Below are 19,950 nucleotides of genomic sequence, written 5' to 3'. Positions count from 1 at the left end.
AACACAGAGGGGGACAAAGGCACAACAGTAAGAAAGACTGACACGCAGGGGAAGAAAAGCTTATGAGGAAGATAGTCTGCAAACTCATGCACTCTTATAGAATGCTTAAACAAAGATTAAAAAATAGGTGCAAAGGTTTCAGCAGTGGAAGGATGCAAGTAATTGGGCCATGCTTCAGGGGCAGAAGAACACATGGTAAGCAATAGGAGGCAGTTGCTTGGCGTTTAGTAGCTCTCAATGATTTTCACTGATCAGAAGTAGCTCTATTTAGCAGAGGTTGGAGATCCTTACTCTATACTGTGCCTCTATACTGTGCAACACAGGGCTTCCAGTATTATGTGATGAAAGAACTTTCAATATAAGATGCCTCTCATTAACTTTCTATATAAAGTGCGACAGCACTGGCGAAAAGACGCCTTTTGACCAGAAGCCCTTGTTTCGTTGGGAAAGAAACCCACTAAGGCATGGCAAGGCCAACTAGTCTCCACTGGGAATACACTCGCTGCCAGGTAGGCTAACATCAACCCACTTGAATCTATCTTCCTACTAATCAGCCACAGTACTGCAATGGGAACACGTGCCCGGCCCACAAACCACTCTTCGAGAAGTTCTCAGGACCAGTGTTGCTGCGCTCCCTGTGGCAATGGCTGCTTATTCCTTTTCCCAGAGTCGAAGCATCCCTCAGCTGCGAGTCTGTGTACTCCCTATCCTTGACATTGCCAACTCTGGTGCAGTGGCTTTGCTTTTCCTTTTGGCTCTTGCTGCCATCTTCGATACAGCTGATAACCCTACTTTGCTGCGGCCTTTGATGGACCATGTTCACGTCTTCTCATCTATATTGTGGTTTCCCTCTTTTGAGGAATGAGGCAGGGCTATTCCTTTCCTCTGAGATTTGTTTGACTTGTGAGGTAGCTAAGGGATCCCCATTGTCACTTCTTGCTTTTGAACTATAAAATGATCCCACTGTTTCAAGTCATAGCAGGATTTGATCTGAGGTGTCATTCTGGTGTGGATAACACTCAGATACACCTTCATGTTTCATCTGGTGAGCTCTATGGACAACATTGCAGAACGCCTGGATGGTTTGAAAAGTGGATGCACAGCAGCTGATTACATCTGGGTGCTGCCAAGAGTATGGGTCATGTAGTCTGGACTACTCAGAAAGTTGAACTTAAAGTTCAGTCATTTCCCGATCTGAGAAAATGAGTGTCTTGTGCTTGATTCTGGATTGTTTGTGCTGCTGCAGATGGCGACTGTCATTAAAGCTACCTCTGAGGAATGACTCTTTTGAGGACTATGATCACTTTGGTAGTTCAGAAGGAATACGGTTTTAGGGCACTCTTAGATTTGGGGGTCTCTGGTTGGCACAGGTAAAGACTTGTGACAAGCAGGGACCCTCTCCTCTAGTCAGGATAAGGGGATCACCCTCTAAAATAACCCCTGCTCACCCTTTAGGTAGTGTGGCACAAGCAGACCAGGCTTATCTCAGAGCGCCATAGGTTAAGCATTGGTGAACACATACAGTAATTCAATGACAACACCACACATGGACACAACACTAGGGTTTGTATAAAAATAAGGTTTCTTTATATAGGTTTAGCATAAGACCAAATCACGTAAACATAGGCCACAATACTATGAGCAAATCAAGTGTTCTTTAAAAATGCCTGTTTTTCTGTTCCATGCTCTTCGCGCTGGCTGTGCGGCTCGTTCAGGGAAGATCGTACCTTAAAAAGAGTTAACTAAACGTTGCGGACTCTCCGGTCCAGTGCGCACACAGGCTCAGTTCGAATCGTACAGTACATTTTGATCGAGGCGTCGGACGCGGAGGGTGCAGTGAAGAATTGAAGGCGAACCAGGGACTCAGTCAGCCTCTCTGCGGTGCGGACCCGGCGTGCTGTAGGCGTCTTTGCTAAGCGTAGAGCGGGGATCCGAAGGAGCGAGGCGGATGGTACTGGTTTGAAGCGTTCACGTACACGGCGTTGTGCGCCCCGTCCCTTCAGAGCGAGGAATGCCATACAGTCCCAAAACAGCGCGGTGCGGGGCGGATGGTACGCTGCAAACGTGCGAGTTGTACTCCGCCCTGCGGTGCGCTGTGTATGTCAGAAGGCCAGCGGCTGGGACACGGCAACCGGTGCGGATCGAAGTCGGAGGGTGAAGCAGTGTGCGGTGCGTCCCGGGTTGCTTTCGGTGCGAGCTACGGCTCGTAACAGGAGCGGAGTCACACGGCTCGGGGCAGCGAGGACACAGGGCTCACGGCAGTCAGGGCTTCGGGGCACAATTTGGATTGCGGGGCCCAGTAGCAGGGGACAAATGGCAATTTGCAGCAGCTCTTGGTGAAGGGGTTGGGAGTCCAATAGTCCTGGGACTCCGTTCAGGGGGCAAGCTCACACACAGGCCCTTGGAGATCTTTTGAAGCACAAGTCTTTTAGAAAGTAGCAAGTCTTTGTAGGTTCTTCCTCTCCTTTGGCAGCAAGGCAACCATTGCAGGCCAATCCCCCAGGACAGGGACAGTCTTCCTCCTTCAGCTTTCCCGGTTCCTTCTCCTCAGGCAGAGGTTTCTTCTTGGTTCAAGCAGGATCTGATTTCTTAGGAGCAGGGCTCCTACATTTATACAGCAAATCTTTTCTTCTTTCAGGCCAGGGGGCCTGTGCCTAGTTCAACCCAGTTTTGGAGCACTTTGTTTTGGAGACTCTGGCTTCTTCTTTTAGGGTGCAGGGCAGAGACATCAGACGCTTCGCATGAGGTGGAGCCAGCATTGTGGTGGCAGAGCACAGCCCTATTCAGAGTCAAGGGGCACTTCTCCCACCCATCCTGGTGTAATCTCTCTATTCACCACCTGGCAGCCCAGACTGTCTCCTGGAATTCCCCAGCCCTGTCACACACACAAACCAGACAGCAGATACACTTCCTAGCAGAGGCGGGCTGAAATGGTTAGGCAAGCAAGCACCAACTTTCTAAAAGTGGTGTTTGCAAACACATGATATTAAAATAAACTTTGCTCAAAGATGTATTTTATTATGCTGATTTCAGGCATACCAAACTTGACTTTCTACTGTGTTCCCTGGGCCTGCTGGGATAATAGAGTGTAATAATTCCAGCAGCCCATTCTGGCCTATGAGAACAGGTATCCTTACAATAGTGAAAAACGAAAATGGCTGTAATTCACTATTAGGATATGCCACACACCTCAGGGCATGTCCTACCTTATGCTTACAATGCACCCTGCCCTGGGGCCTACCATAGGGGTGACTCACATGAAGTAAGGGGAAGGTTGAGGGCTGGCAAGTGGGTGCATTTGCCCAGCCAGCATGACAGTGCCAGACTGCACGCAGGTTCTGCAATGGCAGACCTAGACACATTTTATAAGGCTGCTTTTGTGGGTGGCACAACCAGTGCTGCAGGCCCACTAGCAGCATTTGTAGTTACAAGCCCTGGCACTCCTGGTGCACTTTACTGGGGTCTGACAGCAACCCAAATAAGCCAATCATGGAATCCAATCATATATATACACTTTTTCAAAGGGAGCACTTGCACTCTGGCACTGATTGTCAGTGGCACAGTGCTCTGAGCAGCTAACACCAGCAAAACACATGAGGCACAGCAACAAAAATGGAAGGGAGACCCACGCCAATAGTGCCAGGTCTAACATGTGTCCCCTCCAGCTAAAATGTGGGGAGAACTACCCTACCCCAGGGAGTTCTCATCACTAAGGCGGAAAAATCTGGACAGACAGTCAGCATTGGCGTGATCTGTGCCAGGGCGATGTTTCACCATGAAATCCATACCCTGTAGAGAAATGGACCACCTCAACAACTTAGGATTCTCACCCCTCATTTGCATCAACCATCTGAGGGGCCTTTGGTCTGTCTGAACCCGGAAGTGAGACCCAAACAAGTAGGGTCTTAGCTTCTTCAATGCCCAGACCAAAGCAAATGCCTCACGCTCAATTGCACTCCACCTTTGTTCCCGGGGAAGTAACCTCCTACTGATGAAGTCTACAGGTTGGTCCCAGCCCTCCTCAGTCATCTGTGAGATAACAGCCCCTACACCATGTTCTGAAGCGTCTGTCTGCACAAGGAACTCTTTGGAGAAGGCGGGTGCCAGGAGCACGGGCGCCGTGCACATGGCAGTTTTCAGGGTGTCAAAGGCTTTCTGACAGGTGTCAGTCCAAATCACTTTCTCGGGCTGCTTCTTGGAAGTCAGCTCTGTCAAGGGTGCAACAATGTTGCCATACCCCTTGACAAACCTCCTGTAGTACCCAGTGAGTCCTAGAAAGGCCCTCACCTCTGTCTGGGTCTTTGGGGGCTCCCAAGCCAGGATGGTTTCAATCTTGGGTTGGAGAGGCGCCACCTGGCTGCTCCCCACTTGGTGTCCCAAGTACACCACAGAACCCTGCCCGATCTGGCACTTACTCGCCTTGATCGTGAGGCCTGCCTTGCGCAGTGCCATCAACACTTCGCAAAGTTGGCACAGATGTTCTTCCCATGTGACACTGAACCCTGCTATGTCATCCAGGTAGGTGGCACTGAATTCCTCCAGCCCAACCAACACCTGGTTGACCAACCTCTGGAAGGTGGCAGGGGCATTCTTCATCCCAAATGGCATAACCCGGAACTGCAAATGCCAATCTGGTGTGGAGAATGCTGACCTCTCTTTGGCCCCATCAGTCAAGGCGATCTGCCAGTACCCAGACGTTAAATCAAACGTGCTGAGGTACCGTGCAGCCCCTAACCGATCAATGAGCTCATCAGCTCTGGGGATGGGGTGCGCGTCAGTCTTGGTGACTGAATTGAGTCCTCTGTAGTCCACACAGAACTGGAGTTCGGGTGTGGCACCCGGCGCTGCAGCCTTCGGGACCAAGACCACTGGGCTGGCCCAAGGACTGCCGGAGGACTCAATCACCCCAAGAGCCAGCATCTTTGAGACCTCCTCTTTGATGCAGGCCCTGACCCGGTCAGTCACCCTGTAAGCCTTGTGCTTAATAGGTAAACTGTCTCCTGTATCCACATCATGGACTCACCAATCAGTGATACTAGGAACCAGGAAAAACAGGTCAGAGAACTGTCCCAGCAACTGGCGGCAGTCATTCTGTTGTTCAGGGGTCAGGGTGGGTGAGAGGTTAACTCCATCCACTGACCCATCCTGCTCTCTGGCTACCAGGAGGTCAGGAAGAGGCCAGTCTCCTCCTCCATTCCATCATCTGTTGCCAAGAGCATGCCCACTTCGGACCTCTCCAAGTGGGGCTTAAGTCGGTTGACATGCAGGACCCTCAAGGGGTTCCTGGGAGACTGCAAGTCCACCAAATAGGTGACAGATCTCTTGCACTCCACAACCTCAAAGGGGCCTGTCCACTTATCCTAGAGCACACAAGGCTCCACGGGGGCCAAGACCCACACCTTCTGTCCAGGCTGAAGCTCTACCAGAGTGGCATTCTGGTCATACCACCGCTTCATTTCCTCCTGGCTGGCTTCCAGATTTGCCTCAGCAAGTTTCCTGAAACGCCTAGTCTGGTTCCTAAAGGCCAGCATGTAGCTATATACATTCTGGGGAGGTTTCCTGGGAGATTGCTCCCAGCCTTCTTTGACCAGACTTAGAGGTCCTCTCACTGGGTGGCCATACAGGAGCTCAAAGGGGCTGAACCCTAGAGATTTCTGTGGCACCTCACGGTAAGCAAAGAGCAGGTATGGCAAGAGGACGTCCCACTTACACCTCATGGGTTCTTCCAGACCCATAATCATGCCCTTCAGGATACGGTTGAATCTCTCAACCAACCCATTTCCTTGGGGGTGGTAAGGTGTGGTGAACTTGTAGGTTACACCACACTCTTGTCAAAGGGATTTCATATACTTGGATATGAAATTGGTACCCCGGTCAGACACCACCTCTAGAGGGAATCCCACTCTGGAGAAAATTCCCATCAGCGCACGTCCCACCACGGGGGCCGTCGCGGCCCTCAGAGGGATGGCTTCTGGGTACTGGGTGGCATGATCCACCAGAACCAGGATGAACCTGTTGCCCATGGCTGTCCTGGGGTCCAGTGGCCCCACAATGTCAATCCCCACTCGCTCGAATGGGGTACTGACCACAGGGAATGGCTGGAGAGGAGCCTTCTGCTTCTTCCCACTTTTCCCACTTGCCTGGCAAGTCTGACAGGTCCTACAGTGAGCATCTGAGTTTCTGTGCATTCGAGGCCAATAGAAGTGGGTGACAAGCCTTTCATAGGTCTTGTCCTGCCCCAAATGCCCTGCTAATGGCACATCGTGAGCCAGCCCCAGTAGGAAGGCTCTGAACTTCTGGGGTACCAACAGCACACGGGCTGACCCAGATTCAGCAACCTTAGGCTCTGAATACAGGAGGTCATTCTCCCAATAAATGAAATGTGTTCCAGATTGATCACCATTGGCCTGGTCTGCAGCCTGCTGCCGCACACCCACGAGAGAAGGGCATTCTTTCTGCTCCCTGCAGAATTCCTCCCTGGAGGGTCCTCCTTCCTGCTGCCAATGAGCCAGCTCAGGCAGGCCCCCCAGTTCAGCTATCTGTTCCCCGGTAGGCTCCAGGGCATCCCCCTCAAGGCCTGCTTCCCCCTGGGCCGTGGGAACTTCAGGGGCCGGTTTCCCGCGCCTCCTGCACCTTCTCTAAGGCCGGTTCTTGGACCTCTCTCTCAGGCTCCAGGACCTCTTGAGCACCCCTACTGGCTGTCATTGACCGGGTGGTCACGCACGCCCAGTCAGGCAGACCCACCATCCTTAGGTGAGTTTTCTTCTCCACCTTCTCCCAAGGTGAACGTTCCAAATCATTCCCTAGCAAACAGTCTACAGGCATGGCGGTCCTCACAGCAACCTGAAGAGTACCAGAGACCCCCTCCACTCAAAGGGAACCTGAGCCATTGGACACTGACTCTCAGTGTTGTCAGCGTTGACAACACAGCAGTAGGCATGGGGTACAACCTGCTCTTGAGACACCAGGTGCTGCCGGACTGCAGTCACACTGGCTCCTGTATATCTAAGAGCCTCCACCCTTTTTCCATTGATGGTCACCACCTGCCCATATTTCTTAGAGTTAGAGGGCAGTTGGTTCTCAGGGACCATCTCACTGTCTCCTAAAGAGACCAGGGTCATCTGGGCGGGGTCCCACCCACCTTGGACTTCTACTTCCTCCCCAAAGGCTACACTAGCCATCTGCCGGGGCGGAGCACCAGTGGGTGCTGGTTTACCAAACAGGCGACACTTGAGATCATTGGCAAAATGACCCAGTTCACCACACTTGTAACATTTTGGGGGCCCTCTTTGAACAGGGGTACCTGTCGGGGCACCGGTCGGTTTCTGGGTGGGGGGAGGCTGAGAACCTTTCCCTGGGTTCCCTTGGGGATTACTTTGGGCCTCTTCTGAAACTCCCTCTGTTTACCCTTGTCCCCCCCACTCTTCTGCTGGGGACCCTGCCCACCCTTGGCGAAGTCTCCCACTTGACCCTTGTGGACCCTGGTGCTGACCCAGCGGTCTGCCTCCTCAGCAAGCTTCCTAGGGTTAGTCAGCTTGCTATCAATCAGGTGCTGGCGTAGCTCAGGAAAACAATTACTAGACAAGTGCTCCCATGCAATTAAATCAAAGAGACCTTGAAAATCATTCACTTTGCTACCCTTCACCCAACCATCCAGTGCTCTGCAGAAAAAGGTTACATATTCAACATAGGTGCTCCCAGGATCTTATTGCAACCCCTGAACCTCTGTCTGTACAATTCAGGAGTTAACCCATACCTTGCCATCAACGCTTCCTTCATGTGGGGGTAGGAATTATGAACTTCAGAAGGTAAATCTAACAGTGTGTCCCACCCCTCACTGAGAAACCACCCCCACAACCCGGCTCCCCAATCTCTCTCAGGGACCCGGTGGGAAGACATGGCTACCTCATAGGCCTTGAACCACTGGCCTATGTCATCATTCTTTAAAAATTCCTTACCCACCTCCTTTGGGATGTACACCCTTAACTCTACCTGCACTGGCGATGCGCTGCCACCAGAGGGAGTATGTGCTCTCAGATCCATCTCCCTCAATTTCATCTCATGCTCCATCTGAATTCTTCTTTCTTCCGGAGCCATCTTTTTGCTTTCTAGCTCCAATTGCCCATTGAGTTTCAGTTTTGCCAACTCCATTTCGTGTGCCCTGGTTTCCTTCCTGTCTGCCAGCTCCTCTGGCGACAGGACTCTGCCAAAATCATGGATGCTTCCTACTGGTTCAACTTCCACCACATTCCCAGGTGCCCTTGACTCAATCCAGGCCCTCAGCGCCTTTCGGTATTGGGTCTTGTTTCTACATCCAGTTGCAGACACTCCAAACTTTTTGCAGAAGCCCTTCAGCTGGTTGATTGTGTAGGCCTCTAGTCTCTCCTCTTCCCATTCTATTTCTTCAATTTCACTTCCACCAGAGACTATGGATGCTGCCTTCTCTACCGACTTTGGGCCAGGCAGGACTTTTCAAAAATAGAGATCTTCTTAGCAAAACAAAAATCAACAGTATGTGGCTGCGTTATTGGTCTGAACTCAATACATGGTGTTCACTAATCACTGTACATGAATCACAAATGTAAATTCAGAATCCTCACCGCTGACCACCAACGTTAGATTTGGGGGTCTACGGTTGGCACAGGTAAAGACTTGTGACAAGCAGGGACCCTCTCCTCTAGTCAGGATAAGGGGATCACCCTCTAAAATAACCCCTGCTCACCCTTTAGGTAGTGTGGCGCAAGCAGACAAGGCTTATCTCATTGCGTCATAGGTTAAGCATTGGTGAACACATACAGTAATTCAATGACAACACCACACATGGACACAACACTAGGGTTTGTATAAAAATAAGGTTTCTTTATATAGGTTTAGCACAAGACCAAATCACGTAAAAATAGGCCACAATACTATGAGCAAATCAAGTGTTCTTTAAAAATGCGTGTTTTTCTGTTCCATGCTCTTCGCGCTGGCTGTGCGGCTCGTTCAGGGAAGATCGTACCTTAAAAAGAGTTAACTAAACGTTGCGGACTCTCCGGTCCAGTGCGCACACAGGCTCAGTTCGAATCGTACAGTACCTTTGATCGAGGCGTCGCACGCGGAGGGTGCAGTGAAGAATTGAAGGCGAACCAGGGACTCAGTCAGCCTCTCTGCGGTGCGGACCCGGCATGCTGTAGGCATCTTTGCGAGGCGTAGAGCGGGGATCCGGAGGAGCGAGCGGATGATGCTGGTTTGAAGCGTTCACGTACACGGTGTTGTGCGCGTCGTCCCTTTAGAGCGGGGGATGCCGTACAGTCCCAAAACAGCGCGGTGCGGGTGGATGGTACGCTGCAAACGTGCGAGTCATACTCCGCCCTTCGGTGCGCTGTGTATGTCAGAAGGCCAGCGGCTGGGACACGGCAACCTGTGCGGATGGAAGCCGGAGGGTGAAGCAGTGTGCGGTGCGGCCCGGGTTGCTTTCGGTGCGAGCTACGGCTCGTAACAGGAGCAGAGTCACACAGCTTGGGGCGGCAAGGACACAGGGATCACAGCAGTCAGGGCTTAGGGGCACACTTTGGATTGCGGGGCCCAGTAGCAGGGGACAAATGGCAATTTCCAGCAGCTCTTGGTGAAGGGGTTTGGAGTCCAATAGTCCTGGGACTCCGTTCAGGGGGCAAGCTCACACACAAGCCCTTGGAGATCTTTTGAAGCACAAATCTTTTAGAAAGTAGCAAGTCTTTGTAGGTTCTTCCTCTCCTTTGGCAGCAAGGCAACCACTGCAGGCCAATCCCCCAGGACAGGGACAGTCTTCCCCCTACAGCTTTCCCGGTTCCTTCTCCTCAGGCAGAGGTTTCTTCTTGGTTCAAGCAGGATCTGATTTCTTAGGAGCAGGGCTCCTACATTTATACAGCAAATCTTTTCTTCTTTTAGGCCAGGGGGCCTGTGCCTAGTTCAACCCAGTTTTGGAGCACTTTGTTTTGGAGACTCTGGCTTCTTCTTTTAGGGTGCAGGGCAGAGACATCAGACGCTTCGCATGAGGTGGAGGGTGGAGCCAGCATTGTGGTGGCAGAGCACAGCCCTATTCTGAGTCAAGGGGCACTCCCACCCATCCTGGTGTAATCTCTCTATTCACCACCTGGCAGCCCAGACTGTCTCCTGGAATTCCCCAGCCCTGTCACACACAGAAACCAGACAGCAGATACGCATACTAGCAGTTGTCACTGGCCTTAGCAGATGTGACCATGTGTCTGCTGCTCAGAGACCACTACATCAGTTCCCAGTGATGAACCACATGTTATCTAAGGTTGTCTACGTGACTTTCAGAAGCCCCCGCGATCAGGGCTAGAAGTTTCTTCAGGGTTGAATCTCCTGTTACATTCAAGAGAGAAACGTATGCTCCTCTAACCTAGGCGTGCTCATTAAGCGTAGGCTCACTATATTCTGCGAAGGGCAACAAAAATCTGCAGGCCTCGCTTGGAATAATCTTCCCCTCATTCTTCATTTAAATGGGTCCCTTTTCTCAAGCTGCTGAGAGCTTGACTGCTCCAGGTTACCTACCTGAATATTTAAGGTTACAGTGTCGGTTAAGTCTCTTTTGTCACTGTGCACATATTCCCTTTCCTTTATTCCATGTATTGTCTTTCCTGCCTCTTTATCTCCCAGTTCCATAGCCAGGCTCTCCCTATAAACCAATCAATCCAATCAATCAATCTCCCTGTCCCCATGTTAGCCTCCACGTCCCAGCATCCGTGCTGACTAGTGATTGTGGCAATGCCAGCAAAGGTATCGAATCCATGTAGCACCAGTGCGGTTCTGCTTATAGCTGAGGATGATCAGTTCTGAACCCCACACAGCTTTGAAGCCTGGGTGGTCCCCGGTGTCGGTGCAGGCAGCCCTGCTCCAGATCTGAGGAGACACCGGGAACGGCGTAGGAGTCACGGGTAGGTTATGAAGAGCATGTATCCCTCTTTTCAAACAACTAACAGATTGGATTCACCGCTTATTGGAGCTTCCCCCAGAAGTGAGAGATGACCGAGAACTGCATTGGTGTGATGTGCTCGTGGTGGTCTGTAGGGGTTTGATTTTCACCTGGGGGAGACATCTGGTAAGCCATGCATGGGGAGAGGTGTCTCCCACTCAGTGAGAATAAAATGGGGACCTGGGCCCTGCGTCCAGAAATGGAAGAAAGAATCAAACTGCCAGAGGCGGCCAAGATCTGCCTCCCACCTAAGAACCCCGGTCCCCTCCGATTGTACACTCAGCAGCACACAATGGGGAAGGTCGATGGGACCTGCCTGCTGGTCCAAGGAGGAGAGTGGTGGGGGAGAGACTGAGGACGAAGAGAGGAGGGAGGCCGAGAAGCTGTTGTGGGGAGACGGTGGGGTCACGCATCGGAGCTGGCCAATGGAAGGGGGGCGCATCTGTGAGAGATGTTAAGTAGATGATGTTTGTATGGGATGGCCACTTGTGCATCTCTGCAGGACCTTTCTGATCCTGCAGGGGTAGTGTGGTCCTGAAGCTGTGTGAAGCTGTGTGTGGTTGCTGATATATGGAGCTCAGGTGCATAAAAGGTTTGTGTTCTGATTGTGTCCATGGTCAGATGGCATGGGTGAGGCAGTTGCTACCTGTAGGAAGCTGGCCCTGGGTTAAGACCTCGGTCTTTCCAGGGTCAAAGGGCAGTGGGTGCATTGGTTTGCCTGTATATCAGTTTTCTCTTTGCTTGTGCGCCCAGTTGAGGGCGTCTTGGGAAGGGCCTAGAGAAGAAGTGTGCTGGAATTGTAATTGGCCTCCATTACAACAATAATGTGGGCTCTCTGGTTGGTGAGAATGAGTCAGTTGGGAGAACAGCAGCGCCCCCCAGTGAAAGTCTTGCATGTCACCTTCTCTCTAAAGTTACTGACTGCACAACAAAGGACAGCAACGAAATTGGGGAAGAAATCGTCTTCTGCAGCAAAATGGCATTTCAAAAAGTACTAAACCCTTTTGCGACCCATTGTGATTGACCATGAACACAGGGAGGAGCAGTCGACCCCCATCTCTGCGTCCCCATTCCCACATGCTAAACGTTGTGTTTGTTTTTAGGCAGTGTGAGCTACTAAAAGGAACCTTTGCTGGTGTAAATAAAGCGTGCCCTTTCTTTTTCGTCTACAAACGCGAACCAGTGAGAGAATTATTATGTGGCTGCATCTGTGCCTGCATCTTGCCGTATTGTGCCAGCGAACATGTCCCCTAACAATTATGAGGCCGTTTATCAGACCCTACAGTCTTTTGTGAGATTAACTATGCCCTCATTAGACAGTCATTCTACCGGAATTCCTGACCCTATGGAGCAGTCATAACCATTAGTCATGGCATCATCACATATTTATCGTGACAGTAATTCAGCCTTGCCAAGTAGAAACCGACTGCCCTGCCCTGTACTTTTTCCTGTTTTTTTCCAGATTCTCTGTCCTATGTATTTCACATAATGCGCGTTCAGTGTTCCGAAGGAACCTCTGTGGTAAACCGCGCCATTTTTAAATATCTACTTAAGTATTTAGACATTTAAAGAAATAACTGGCAACTGAGTATTCAGTGATTCAATTTGTGTTGGTGTTTACGTCATGCGTTGTTGTATTTCGCCCTCTAGTGGAAGAGAAGGTGAAAGACCAGCTGGAAGCGGCGAATCCAGAGCCAGTTATTGAGGAAGTGGTAAGTGCCCTTGCGGTATGTGAAAGCAAGCGTGTCGACATTTCAAATAACACAATGAGAAGAATGTGAACTTTGTTATTAGACACAGTCACAGTGGAAGTCTTGGCCAGTCCCTGTAGCGAAATATAGTGCAAGAGAGTTTGGCTCCTGCCCTGCCTTGCTGGGGTCTCACTTGTTGAAATGAGGCCTCTCTCATAACCCATGGCGCTTAAGACTTCAAGGCATTCTTACAATATAGAATTTTGTTTTTCTTGCTTTTTGTTAAAATACCTTCTAAGGCACCACAACTCCGAATAGCGTTGGTTTTCGCTCCAGGTTGTTTTTAGCTCTCTGCAGGGCTTTAAGTGGGATGAAAAAACTGGGTGGGGTCTTTCAAAGGGGCGTGGCTTTAAAACACTTAGCCTAAAAACCTGTGTTTAGCATAGTGTGCCGCCTAACTTGTTATTTTGCTGTTTCTGTCACTGCATCCAGCAGGGCGTGTTGGCACTGTGGGCACTCGGGCATGGGCCGAAGGGCCGGTGTCTCAGCGCACTCTGTGGGCCGGTTTTTCCCCCTTTCCCAGTTCGCAGAGAGCACTGACAGGGAGAGGAAAGCAGCTTCGCTGTGCGGCAGGCCGATCAGCTGTGGCCTCTCCTTGACCCCCTGCCCTGCCAAGCAATCACGCTGATGGTGGGCTGGAGAGGGAGGATTTTGGCCAGAATCGGCCTCTCTGGGGGCCAGGTGGTGCTCAGGTCTATGGGCCATTTTTACCTAGGCCCCCATGGGGCCCACGCAGCCCAGAAACAGTGCTTGCATTAGTCCTCGCCCACAGCCCTTCTCATTCAGGGCATAGTGGGCGAGGAAGAATAGGTCTCACTATAGGGGCCAGGTGATGTGGGGAACTCGCACATCTTCATCTTAGCCTCCCCCCATCCCCATGGATGGCCCAGAAGCTGTGTTTTTGCTTTAGCCCCTCTCCTGCCACGCCATTGCCCTGAGGCACTGAAGGGCTGGGGAGGGCTGAGTAATTTACAAATAGCTGGGGCCTCGCTGTTTTTCAGGTGCTCCTGCGCTGGAGGGCTGGGGAACCCTTGTTTAATAGAAAGGGGCCTCGCGGTTTTCAGGTGCTCCTGCGCTGGAGGGCTGGGGAGTAATTTTTTAATAGAAAGGGGCCTCGCTGTTTTCAGGTGCTCCTGCGCTGGAGGGCTGGGGAATATTTTTAAATAGAAAGGGGCCTCGCTGTTTTCAGGTGCTCCTGCGCTGGAGGGCTGGGGAATATTTTTAAATAGAAAGGGGCCTTGCTGTTTTCAGGTGCTCCTGCGCTGGAGGGCTGGGGAATATTTTTAAATAGAAAGGGGCCTTGCTGTTTTTAGGTGCTCCTGCGCTGGAGGGCTGGGGAATATTTTTAAATAGAAAGGGGCCTCGCTGTTTTTCAGGTGCTCCTGCACTGGAGGGCTGGGGAATAATTCTTCATAGAAAGGGGCCACGCTGTTTTTCAGGTGCTCCTGCGCTGGAGGGTTGGGGCAAAATTTTTTAATAGAAAAGGGGCCTCGCCGTTTTCAGGAGCTCCTGCGCTGGAAGGCTGGGGAATACTTTTTTAATAGAAAGGGGCCTCGCTGTTTTTCAGATGCTCCTGCGCTGGAGGGCTGGGGAATAATTTTTTAATGGAAAGGGGCTTTGCGGTTTTCAGATGCTCCTGCGCTGGAGGGCTGGGGAATCATTTTTTAAGAGAAAGGGGCCTCGCTGTTCTCAGGTGCTCCTAAGCTGGAGGGCTGGGAATAATTTGGTAATAGAAAGGGGCCTGGCTGCTCAGCTTGTTGGACATTGTCACCTTGGCCCTGTGTTCTTCCCAAGACCAATATCCTCCCACTTACATTCCTTGTGTGTTTCAAGAAAGGGCACGGCCGCAAATGTAGACCACGCCCGTGAATGTGGGCCACGCCCCGCAAATGTGGCCCACTTTTTTACGTCAGTGCCCGGGCCAAACTGTGATCCCGATCCGACCCTGGCATCCAGATATGTGATACAATAAGTAACATCATATCTACAACAAGTATGGACTTTTGGCTTTGTCAATGGCTATTAGTTGCATAAGATAAATAAGCTGCAACTATGGCTTAATACATATAATATTGAAAAAGATTCCAATTAAAGCCCTGGTGACCCTACCACAATGTTGATGCTCTTGCGTTTCAGAAAGAGAAGGGAAATCTTGAAAGAAAATTACTATTTAAAGGATTTCCCTTCCCCCCACAACGCTCACCTGGCATGACGTCATGCCGTAACTTCTCCACTGAGAAGTGAGCAGTGTGAGCAGCGCACATTGATGTGCTTGCTGGCTGGAAATGAGTCTCTTTAGGGCTGTTTTTTGCCCTGGCACTTTTTTCCGAACTGCAGTGACAGCAAACTGCTGTCACTGCAGTTGGAAAAAAACGGACCGCCTGTGCCAGGGCTCAAAACATAGCCCGATAGAGACCCGTTTCGAGGCCCCCTTTAAAACAAGCATTTGCAATACAATAGGTCTCGCATTAGGAAAGTTTGAGCTATTGGTATTGTAAATGGCACATTTTTTATTTTTGAAAAGAGCTCCAAGAAGAACTGCCGAGCCCTCGAGAGAACCTGGCGCAGAGACCCAACACCGGACAACATGACTGCCCTCAAGCTCGCCACCCGAAAACACCACCATCTCATCCACGCCACCAAGAAAACCGCATTCAAGGAACAACTGGACAACAACGCACACAACAGCAAGGAACTCTTCAACATCGTTAAAGAGCTCTCCAACTCCAACGCCGGAAACAACGACATCACCCCTTCGCAAGACCTCTGCAACTCCCTCGCCTCCTACTTCCACAACAAGATCGCGGACATACACAACAGCTTCAGCACTCAACCGACGCACGCCACGACCGAACCACCGCCGCCCCACCACCACCCTCCGCGCCTGGACCCCGATCAGCACCGAAGACACCGTCCGCACAATGAACTCCATCCACTCCGGATCTCCTACCGACCCCTGCCCTCACCACATCTTCAACAAAGCACCCCACCTGCGGGACATCATCAACACCTCCTTCGACACCGCTACCTTCCCGGAGAGCTGGAAGCACGCCGAACTCAGCGCTCTACTAAAGAAGCCATCGGCCGACCCCACCGACCTCAAGAACTACCGCCCCATCTCGCTGCTCCCGTTTCCTGCAAAAGTCATCGAGAAGACCGTCAACAAGCAGCTGGCCGCCTTCCTCGAGACAAACGGATCCCTCGACCTCTCGCAGTCTGGCTTCCGGGCCAACCACAGCCCCGAGACCGCCCTGATCGCAGCCACCGATGACATCCGAGCACTGCTTGACAACGGAGAAACAGCAGCCCTCATCCTCCTAGACCTCTCCGCGGCCTTCGACACTGTCTGCCACCGTACACTAGTGCAGCGACTCAGCAACGTCGGAATCCAGGAGAAGGCACTGGAGTGGATCATCTCCTTCCTCGCCGGAAGGACACAGAGAGTCCGCCTCCCCCCGTTCAGATCTGAAGCCACCAAAGTCATCTGTGGCGTTCCTCAAGGCTCCTCGCTCAGTCCAACCCTCTTCAACGTCTACATGAGCCCCCTCGCAGACATCGCACGCCAGCACACACAACCTCAACATCATCTCCTACGCCGACGACACCCAGCTGATTCTCTCCCTCACCAACGACCCCTCCACCGCCAGAGCCAACCTTCACGAAGGGATGAAAGAGGTAGCCGAATGGATGAAGAACAGCCGCCTGAAACTGAACTCGGACAAGACGGAAGTCCTCATCCTGGGATCCTCACCCTCCTCCTGGGACGACTCCTGGTGGCCCCCCGCCCTAGGCAGCGCACCCAAACCAACAGACCACGCACGCAACCTGGGCTTCATCCTGGACTCCTCCCTCTCCATGACCAGACAAGTCAACGCCCTCTCCTCGTCGTGCTTCAACATCCTGCGCATGCTACGTAAGATCTTCCGGTGGATCCCCACCGAGACCAGGAAGACGGTCACCCAGGCCCTCGTCACCAGCCGTCTGGACTACGGCAACTCCCTCTACACCGGAACCACCGCCAAACTCCAGAAGAGACTCCAGCGGATCCAGAACGCCTCAGCACGACTCATCCTGGACATCCCCCGTCACTGCCACATCTCCGGACACCTGAGAGACTTGCACTGGCTCCCGGTCAACAAGAGAATCACCTTCCGACTCCTCACCCACGCACACAAAGCCCTACACAACCAAAGGCCCAGGATACCTCAACAGCCGCCTCAACTTCTACGCTCCCAAACGCCAGCTTCGATCGACCGGCCACGCCCTCGCCGCCGTCCCCCGCATCCGAAAAGCCACCACAGGGGGACGGTCCTTCTCCTACCTCGCCGCCAAGACATGGAACTCCCTCCCGACCCACCTCCGCCTGACCCAGGACCACCTCGCCTTCAGGAAGCAACTCAAGACCTGGCTGTTCGAGCAGTAGCGGACCCCCCTCCCCATGCGCCTTGAGACCCTCTGGGTGAGTAGTGCGCTATATAAATGCTTTGATTGATTGATTGATTGATTGAAATTAATAGCTTTGTCATTTACAATGCCAGTAGTTATAACTTTCGCAAATGTGACACCTATCGCATTTGTAATGCAATATGTGTTGTATTTACGTGACTTACATGTATTGATATTACAATTAACAATGGCTTTTAATATTTTTTAATAATTAACCACTTTGCCGCTGCTGCAATTTCGCGGCAGTGCGGCACTTCCGCAAAATGGGCGGGGCCGCGTCGGCCGTTGGCCGATGGTAGCACTAGCGAGGTAGTGCTCCCGTCGGCCGACGGCAGCACGCATGGGGTTAATACTTATTAATGTAATTTATAATGGCAATAGCTTAAACTTTTGTAAATAACTTTTGTGAAGATTATGTTCAGTGTATTTTATTGTGACGAAAATCCAAGAACAGAAATGAAATATTAACATCTTTTTGTTACATTTGTAATAAAGCTTGAAACATTGAGAGAACATATTTGAACCAGTTGTTGTTGAATGGTTGCACAGATTGATGCTGTGGTGGCGCTGAGTGATGTTGTGATGGCGAACGAGTGATGCTGTGGCGTTCAGTGATGCTGTGGTAGCGCATAGTGATGTCGTGGTGCCCCTGAGTGATGCTGTGCATGTGCTGAGTGTTGCTGTATGCTATGCTATGTTATGTTTTGTTTTGCTATCCTATGTTTTGTTTTGTTATGCTATGCTATGTTTTGCTATCCTATGCTTTGATTTGTTATGCTATGCTATGCTGTGTTTTGTTATGCTATGCTATGTTTTGCTATGCTATGCTTTGTTATGCTATGCTATGTTTTGTTATGCTATGCTATGTTTTGTTATGCTATGCTATGCTATGCTATGTTTTGTTGTGTTTTGTTAAGCTATGCTGTTTTGTTGTTTTTTGCTATGGTTTGTTATGCTATGTGTTGTTGTGTTTTGTTATGCTATGCTATGTTTTGTTATGCTATGCTATGTTTTGTTTTGCTATCCTATGCTTTGTTTTGTTATGCTATGCTATGTTTAGTTTTGCTATCCTATGCTTTGTTTTGTTATGCTATGTTTTGTTATGCATTGCTAGGTTTTGTTATGTGAGGGTGTGTGAGGGTGAGGGGGTGTGTGAGGGTGATGGGGTGTGAGGAAGTGTGAGGGGATGTGAGGGTGAGGGTGAGGGGGTATGGGGGTGTGAGGGTGTGTGATTGTGGGGGTGTGCGAGTGTGAGGGGGTGAGTGAGGGTGTGTGAGGGTGAGGTTGTGAGGGTGAGGGTCCGAAGTAAATGTTGGCAGGGCAGACATCATAAGACAGAGAGAAACACAAATGTTAAGATAACAGTGCTCGAAGGGGTTGTGAGAAGGTGGAAATGGGATTAAAGGAGAAAGGATGAAAACTTAAGAAGGAAAGAGGCCAGAAAGGAGACAAAAAGGAGTGGAGATTGCAGCACAGGGAAGCAGCTTAGAGTGCAGCACCACGCAGCACCTTACAATGGAGCACTGCGCACGTGGCAGTAGATTAGAGTGCAGCAGTGCATACTGGGCAGCAGCTTAGATTGGAACACTGGACACAGGGCAGCAGCTTATAGTGCAGCGCCGCACATGGGGCAGCAGCTAAGAGTGGATCGCTGCATACGGGGCAACAGCTTACAGTGCAGCACCGCACACGGGCATCAGCTTAGTGAGCAGCTCCTCACACAAGGCAGCAGCTTGGAGTGCAGCACCGCGCATGGGGCTACAGCTTAGAGTGGAGCGCAGCTCTCAGGAATTTCTTGAGGACCTTGGCAGGGAGAGAGCCGCAGTAGCCTCACATGCGGCTCTCTAGGATTGGCCTCATTGATGCACTACTCTTTATGAGAGCCCTGGCATGCCCGAAAGCTGCCGGGTGACACCAGTCCAACTGCGCTGACAGAAGCACTGAAGTGCGCAGCTTCCAAGGAACGCATGTTAGACTCCCATCAAAGAGCCTTCACGCCGCATTCACACGTGGCAGTCGTCTCTGTGATTGGTTGACCAGGTCCACCAATCACAGTAGTTATCTGCCAGTCGCCAACGAATCACAGACGACTGCCACATGTGAATGCAGCGTGATAAACAAAGATGGCATGCGTTTGTCCCGATGGGCGGGCTGCTTAGAGTGCTGCACCGCACACGTGCAACAGCTTAGTGAGCAGCTCCTCACACAAGGCAGCAGCTTGGAGTGCTGCACCGTGCATGGGGCTACAGCTTAGAGTGGAGCGCAGCTCATGGGAATTGCTTGAGGACCTTGGCAGGGAGAGAGCCGCAGTAGCCTCACATGCTGCTCTCTAGGATCGGCCTCAATGATGCACTACTCATTATGAGAACCGTGGCATGCCCGAAAGCTGCTGGGTGACACCAGTCAAACTGTGCTGACAGAAGCACTGAAGTGCGCAGCTTCCAAGGAACGCATGTTAGACTCCCATCAAAGAGCCTTCACGCCGCATTCACACGTGGCAGTCGTCTCTGTGATTGGTTGACCAGGTCCACCAATCACAGTGGTAATCTGCCAGTCGCCAACGAATCACAGACGACTGCCACATGTGAATGCAGCGTGATAAACAAAGATGGCATGCGTTTGTCCCGATGGGCGGGCTGCTTACAGTGCAGCACCGCACACGGGCATCAGCTTAGTGAGCAGCTCCTCACACAAGGCAGCAGCTTGGAGTGCAGCACCGCGCATGGGGATACAGCTTAGAGTGGAGCGCAGCTCTCGGGAATTTCTTGAGGACCTTGGCAGGGAGAGAGCGCAGTA

At 51.4% G+C, this 19,950-nt stretch overlaps 1 protein-coding gene across 1 annotated transcript in view; it reads left to right on the top strand.

Moving 5' to 3' along the window:
- CCDC12 (coiled-coil domain containing 12) overlaps positions 1-19,950 on the top strand; it is a 274,086-nt gene that overhangs the window by 237,472 nt on the left and 16,664 nt on the right. The window contains exon 4 of the mRNA XM_086940994.1: positions 12,608-12,669. Coding sequence (XP_086797120.1) covers positions 12,608-12,669 — 62 coding nt within the window. The remainder of the gene's footprint in view (positions 1-12,607; positions 12,670-19,950) is intronic.

The sequence above is a fragment of the Lissotriton vulgaris genome, chromosome 10 (genome assembly GCF_964263255.1).
Source record: "Lissotriton vulgaris chromosome 10, aLisVul1.2, whole genome shotgun sequence".
Taxonomy (NCBI): Eukaryota; Metazoa; Chordata; class Amphibia; order Caudata; family Salamandridae; genus Lissotriton; species Lissotriton vulgaris.
The sequence above is the reverse complement of the archived record's forward strand: the minus strand, read 5'-3'. Positions and strand labels throughout refer to the sequence as shown.